The 7,699-nt window shown below is 38.8% G+C and overlaps 1 protein-coding gene across 1 annotated transcript in view; it reads left to right on the forward strand.

Annotated features, from left to right (window-relative positions):
- LOC117963674 (nephrocystin-4-like) overlaps positions 1-5,895 on the forward strand; it is a 78,947-nt gene extending 73,052 nt beyond the window's left edge. Inside the window, exons 25-30 of the mRNA XM_059002199.1 lie at positions 199-284; positions 475-560; positions 914-1,085; positions 1,782-1,961; positions 2,052-2,189; positions 3,549-5,895. Coding sequence (XP_058858182.1) covers positions 199-284; positions 475-560; positions 914-1,085; positions 1,782-1,961; positions 2,052-2,189; positions 3,549-3,689 — 803 coding nt within the window. The 3' untranslated portion in view covers positions 3,690-5,895. The remainder of the gene's footprint in view (positions 1-198; positions 285-474; positions 561-913; positions 1,086-1,781; positions 1,962-2,051; positions 2,190-3,548) is intronic.
- Positions 5,896-7,699: the final 1,804 nt, after the last annotated feature.

Genomic DNA, 7,699 nt, shown 5'->3' on the forward strand with positions numbered 1-7,699 from the left:
AGAAGACAGGTAATAACATCAATAAAAAAAAATACCAGCAGACAGGACACGTGGCTACCTTCCTTTGAATGAGCAGGGTAGCTGGGGGGCTGATAAGGAAAACACCATCGGGACTTTTGGGAAGACTCTAAAAGGACTGATGACGTCCCATATAAGGGGTGTTTCTGTCTTTTTTTTTTATCTGCTTTTTGTTTCTAGGAACACCAGTTGGAGTGCCAAGTGGGGAGCCCCAAATTTATGTCCGATGCAGTGACCCCAATGTTATCTGTGAAACCAAGAAGATGGTATGCATGTCCAAATCATTGTTAAAAAAAATTAAAAGAAATGTAGTTTAGGCTGTATATTTTTTATAGTTTAGTAATACTACTACTACTACTACTACTACTACTAGTTAGCATCAACAACACAAACAAAACACTTTAATTGAACGTGGACACAGTTACTTTTTTCTTTTCTTTCATTCTACAACTCCAGGCTCCAGGAGAACCCCAGGATGTGTTTCTGAAAGTAGCTGGTGGTCCGAGCCCGCAGATTAAGAAATTTTTCATCACAATTTTCATGTACGTACCTGAACTTGTGCTGTTCCATGAATAAACATATCTGCATATATGTTCAACCATTGTGTGGGGGCAGACCTGTTAGAAGAATGACTCAAAGCTGGATATAGGAAATAGATTTTAATGTAAAAAAAAAAACAAACATGTGTGCGGCACCCTTTGATTTAATTATCTTTTAAAAAATCAATTTGCTTTCAATCTCATGATCATGTATGTAGCTCCCTTGTTGCCCATTACAATAATTAAACACATGCTTCTGAACCAGATTTCTGAATGAAAAGAAGACTGATGGCTACTGTATGAGCCTTGTGGAGTGCCTGTGGAATAATGCTTTGTATTATTTTGTGTGGGCTCAGGGATCCGTGGCTGGCTGCGCCCGTTCAGATCTGGCAGTTCTACATTCACTGCCTGCAGCGCGTGGATGTGAGCTGTCTGACCGGTCAGCTGACCCACCTGTCGCTGGTCCTACGAGGCACACAGACTGTCAGGAAGGTCAAGTGTTACTCCTCCCACCCACACCTGCTGCAGGTATTATTGGAGATGTTTATGTCAGTTTATTATTGCTTTTTTCCTTTAAGAGAAGAACTGACATGCTGTCATCTTTAAAAGAAGAAAAAATACATGTTTTAAATACATTTTCTTAGACCTTAGTTAGACCCTAGTGTGCCTATAGAATTTGCTACAATATTGTTCCTTGTGTGATTTTGATTGATATATTTACAACCCTGGCCAAAAGTTCTGCATCCCCCTCTATAGAATTAATTAATTTAGCTTCATAAAGTCAAATGAAACCTGCTGAAGAATGTTACGTTAGCATATTAGATTACATACCGCTTTGTAGTTTTCTATATACTTAACGAAAAACTGACAAAAAGTGAAAAATGTGACATTTCAAAATCCAACATGAAATACTGTACTACTATTATGGCTTCCGGTAGACTTTTGCGATATCATTGTGTAGTTTCTTTGAGTCATGATGTTAAATAAAAGATCTAAAATATGTTCATATAGTTATTTTTTTAACCTAAAATTCTAGGTGTTGGTCATTGCTGTGTGTATGTGTGTGTGTGTATATATATATATATATATATATATATATATATATATATATATATATATATATATATATATGTATATATGATGAGTTTTTGCTCATTCAGGAAATCTTTGAAAGGTATCACAGAAAAGTATTTGATTGTTTCTTTTTGTATTTCTTTTTTCCAGATTGACCCGGCAGACGTGTTTGTCCTTCCTCCAAATGCAGTCCAGGATCTCCACATTGGAGTGCGGCCCCAGAAGGCAGGCAGTAAATTCCTCTACCTGAACATGGTTGACGTCGACTACCACCAGCTCGTGTCCTCGTGGCTGGTCTGTGTGTCTTGCAAGCAGCCGCTTATATCCAAGGTAATGAGGCTTACCGGTCCCTTCTGAAACATTCTCAGATTAAACCCTGCACTGGTGAAAGCAGATGTCTTTTAATTCCCCTCCATCTAGGCCTTTGAAATCTCGCTCTCAGCAGGGAAGGGCAGCAACAAGAAAATTACCTACACCAATCCGTATCCCACCAGGAGATCACACTTCCTCTGCACAAACCGGACGGACCTGCTGCAGTTCAAAGAGGACGCCTTCGAGGTGAGCTTAGCACTGGCAAGGACCAGCTGGCTTGGTATGGTTCAATCCAGCAGGAAGAACAGCACTGGAATGCAATGGGGATGAATGGTGGCAGCTTATTTAAACACAGAAAAATATGCTGGTATTTCACCAATTTAGCATAATTTCTCACATGTTGAATGTTTGTGCCTCGTACACTTATAAGATGATAAATAAAACATGCACAATGAATTAAGATCATTTGCTATTGCATGCTAGTTGTGTCCAGGTGCATTTTTAGATCAGTGTCATGAGTCTACCTTTATCGTCCAGTCTCTTTCAACAAAACCTTTTCTGAGTCTGATGCAAGCATGATAATACATATGAATAAGATGAAACTAAGAAAAAAAATATATAGAGACTTTCCGGTATTTAACCTTTAGCTAAAATGAAAATGTAGATGATCTGCATCTATCTCTCATGCATTTACAAAAATCCGAAATGATTGCCAGACATTTGGATACAAAGCATCCCATTCCATCGAGTGTCCGTCTGTTTAATCTGGTTTTACATTGCCTGTCGACCGGGAGGGGAAACGTTAAACTTGCACGGTAATTTTCCGTGCATGGGAGAGCCGTAATTGAGCAGTTGGATAAATGACAGGTAAATGATTAACTGTGAGGTCCTCACTGCCACCAAACTAATATTGTTAGCTGCCAGAGAAATTGCTTGGCTAGGGAACTGTATAGGAAGAATAATCTCTTCTTTTTCTCCCTCCAGTAAGTATCCACCTCAGATGCATCATTTTGTTTTTTAAATATTTTAAACAGCTGACAGAGACTTGCTTTGCCCACACATGCAAACGGTCATAAAACTGTCCCTTTAAGCTGAAACACCAGCTAGACAATAATGATTTAGAATGGCATGCTGAAAATCCCCTTTAGGATCCATGCCGCCATTATATTGGGTCAGCGTGTGGCACTGACTGTTCAGTTAAATGCGCAAATATATAACCCTGGTACTGACATTAGGGAGACATCTTATTAACTTTAATATACTGTGAAGTGTTCAAACTGCATTATCTGAATAATCTTTGTGAAGCATGGCAACACATGCCCCCTACAACTACTTGCTTATGAAGTTTGGAAATTTGCCTGGCTTTAGGCAGACTGTGGTCCTATTCTGTGCTTGGAAGTGATATAAAATGGCATTCAGGAAGCCTGCCAAGGAAGAACAAACATGAAAAATTAGCTTGCATAAATATTACATGAATGCAGTTAGTCATTTACCGGGGAGACACCAAGTTTTTCATTCCCACCCCAATGCATTTCTACCTCTGCAGTGTTGATAAAATAAGTTCTTTGGTCATGTTTTAAACTGTAACACAATGTGTTGTGTCAGATCGGAGGGGGAGAGACGTACACCATCGGCCTGCGATTTGCGCCCAGCCAGAGCACAGGTGAGGAGGAGATTCTCATTTACATCAATGACCAGGAGCACAAGAACGAGGAGACTTTCTGTGTCAAGGTTGTGTACAGTTAAGCTGGTGGAAAGATGACATCTGCCAGGGTCTCCTGCAACACTACTGTTCACTGAAACCATGAGTGGTTACTGCAGCTGGGGGTCACAAGTTAGTATTTCCTTGTTGTTCTAAAATAAAATTTGAGTAACCCTTTAAACATTAAGCTGAGGGAACACGAAGACACTTTTTCAGGAACCTAGTTTGAGGTACTTTGCTGTATCAAACCCCAAGTCTTATCTGGTGTGCCATGCAGTGGCCTGAAACCTAGTCTCCTGAAGTTTCAAGTTTCATGTTCCCTCAGCTTTAGATGTGGGACACTTCATAGCAATTTTACAGACAGCCTGACCAAATCAGGTTGGTGGGGCGGTAAATCAGACCCCAAATTACTGAAAATACCTATTCAGCAGATATCTGGTATTTTATACAGTTAAGGGCCACCAATGTGGAGTTTTTAGCTTTTAAGTTAGACTCTACAGTGTAGGGCTGCATTCAGTTCAGTTTGATTAGAGACCTTAAAACATCTATAAATTTGGAACCACTACAGTATGTATTGAATAATTGTGAGCTTATTTCTAGTGAAGTAAAAAAGGGAACCTTTTCATTATAATAATAATAATAATAATAATAATAATAATAATAATAATAATAATAATAATAATAATAATAATAATAATAATAATAATAAAAACTGTAACTGACAGATATTTACTGTAGAAAATAAATGTTTATATATAACAGATAACAAACACAAAAAATGAATATAACCCTACATCTTTTGAAACATAATTAGCCTGGCTGTAATGAGAGAGGATTTTCAGTGGGGAAATACAGGCTCTTCAGACAGCTGTCATTGCCATCCCTGCACTCTGAAGATTGCCATTTCCAATCCATTTCTACTGGCGCCTAGGCAGCAACTGCTGTCTACAAACCCCAGGTTTATAGAACTGAGAGTTATACAACTACTCTTATTAAGATGCATGAGACGAAAGTAAATGTGGTGTTGGAATTATATATTTAAAAACAGAAGCCATTTTCAATCAGAACCTTAAAAAAAAGTTTGACTTTCTGTGCTGAAAGAGCTTCTCTCTCTGCTTTCAGGGGAGGCTTTTGTGTTGCAGGATTGCTCTGCTCTGGCACACAGCCAGCCCACAGATACACTTTTTAAATGCTTCCCACAGCTGTACATGCATGCTCAGTGTAAACTGTAGTCATCTTCTATCTTCATGCAAAACCAGTCTAACTAAAGCACTGCGCTCGCACTGCAGTTTATTTGCAGGTCTGGTTCATACAGGGGACTTCTGAGGTTGCCTTTAATTATTTACGCTGACCTACATTGTGCTCTGCAGAGGTAACTTAAGAGGTCCCTTAGTGCAGAGTTTAACCAAAGGTTTTCATCAGTGCTTGACTTGCCATTCAAGATATTGGTCACCCTAGCAACCGTCAGGGATGCTGGAGAAAAGCGTTCTGTTACCTCCGAGAGCCTGATAAGATTATCCTCTAGGTTTAAAGGCAGAAAACAATACGCCGCGATTTACTCATACTGAAGAACTAGCTGACACAGGCATTCATTTCTTTATGAAGCTTCCTTGCAGGGATATAGGAGATGTACAGTATAACATATGTAGAATAATCATCTACTTGCTTTATTAAAAGTCCTGATTTCCATAAATGAGATTTACATAATGATCTCTAAAAATGTAATCAGTAGTGTTGTACTGTACTTTTGCACTAAAATTGTAAATGCATTTAATGTGTGATGTAACATGAACCAAGCCTCAACCATGAGTGCCAGGCTGTGAGTGCTTATGCTGTGGAAATGTTCTTTCATGCAGAATGATTTGTAAGGCTTTTGCTGCTATTTTGGCCCAGCAGGTGGCACTGTGGTGTTGGAAACGATGTCACAGTAAACCCCAGTTACAGATAGAGAATTACATATAAATATTTAAATGGTTTGTCACAAAATGGATGATGATTGCCTTTCAATTTATTTTTTATAGCATAACTAGAACATATAAATGGTATTTTACATACACAAATATTTATTATTGTAATAAACCAGTAATATTGTTTGCACAAATGTCTTTTTACTGAAATGTACTAGGGATGTGTATATATGATTATTTTTTATATGTATCTGTTTGTGTAGCTTTTTTACACATTTTTTCTTTTTTAAATTTCACATGGGATTTTGTAAATTTGATAAATAAAGATATTCTTTAAAATGAATTCTACTTGTGTTAAAATGCAATGTAGTTATTACCCTGAAACGATTAAGTACTGAATGGAAAAAAAAAAGTCTTTCTCAAGAGCAATAACACCTTCATTCTGCTTTGAAACACAGAGCTGAACCAATATACAAACTGTTCTCTATTTTACCAAACCTGTGTTCATTCCATCCATTCCCAGGGACTTCACAATACACAGCATGAACAAAACGATTTTATTGTAACCATTTCCATCTTCAGAAAACAAACCTTACAATTAAAGCAAACCCTCACTCTTGTAATAGTAGTAACACAAATAAGGTATTCGCACACCGTAAAGTGCTTCTCTAGAAGCATCATGAGTCATATTTGTAGACAGGTTGATGTACATTGATGCAGGGGCACCCCACAGATATATTTATTGGGCTTTCAGACAGCACCACTGTGCAGTCTGGCTGACACAAATCATTATGGTCAAGTTACCAGGCACATAACAAACAGGGGAGTACAGCTTGTGTGAGTATTCAGCTCTAGCATTAACCACATGCTATTGTCTCTATGCTTAAAGCCCTGCAGTAACACTGTAAAGGGTAATGTCATTTAAATACACAACTTAACAATCAGTGTGCTCTGGACATTAGGCCTAGCTAACTCCAGGGTTAGGGTTCAGGTGTCTATTATTTCTTCATTACTATTGGGCAACCGCTAGTGGGTTCATTATTGACTCATGCCAACTGATTCCCACTCCTAATTACTCTCCTAGCAGAGTCTGTGGGTCTCCAAGGGTTTTGGCTACAGGCACATTTGTGTGTTTGCTATAAGGTTGAGAACCTGGTTGATCTTTTCTCTCTCTTGACTTTAACGGCCTATTCCAAATTGCGAAATAAAGGGACATTAGAATCCAGCTTTATCTAAGCATTGCTAAAGAGGAGTCTTCCATTGCTAGTCCCAGCATGTAAAATAATGTAATTCGCAGACCCAGTCAGACAATGACGTGCCTACAGTACAGTATTGCAGTGTATTGAGTCGTTTGCGAAACTAGCAAAGGTGTGTGGAAAACACAACAGGGGGGACTGGGGAACTGTGTGACATCTGCCAGACCTTATCAAACAAGCTGTCTGATTGGTTGTTGCCTCAGTTAATTGCGGTCTTCTTGTTTTGAAGTTGTGAGGGAAAGCGTCTTGCTGTATTATCTCGACGCCACCAGTGAAGTGGCACTGAAACACACGCCTCTCCTTTCTCTCTAAAGCAATTTGACAAGCAGACAGAGGAATTCCATTTCAGTGAATATGAACTGCTAATAAAATCCAGCTGTGCAGTTGGTGTACTTTCAGCCATGTGTGTAATAGAAAACTGCATGGGGGTCACAGTGGAGTGGGGGGGGGGAGTGGGGGGGGGGGGGGGGGCAGCATGTCACCTGACTCCCCCTGCAGCCAGGATGTGAAGCGTCTTCATTGTGTACAGCAGCACCAAGACCCTATTCGGTAACACTTTACATTGAGTGTCTATAATTACTGTGTATTTACATAGTAGTCCCTTAGTAAATACATGTGTACTTGCACATAATCACAATGTTATTAGGCATCTTTACAATGTACTTAATGTGTCAATGTTTTTGCACGATATGTAAGTACACACTTCTATCAGAAATAGGTTAGGGTTAGAGTAAGGGTTATGTCGTGCAAACATTGTAACTGCATAATAGCATTGTAATTATGTTTTAATTAATTTCAATTTAGACTTAAAAGAACACAACATTTCAACCTGCCTAATGTCAACCGGAATAGAGTTCCAGACACGAGGAGCACAACAGCAACACAATTTTG

Source organism: Acipenser ruthenus, chromosome 27, assembly GCF_902713425.1.
Source record: "Acipenser ruthenus chromosome 27, fAciRut3.2 maternal haplotype, whole genome shotgun sequence".
Lineage (NCBI taxonomy): Eukaryota > Metazoa > Chordata > Actinopteri > Acipenseriformes > Acipenseridae > Acipenser > Acipenser ruthenus.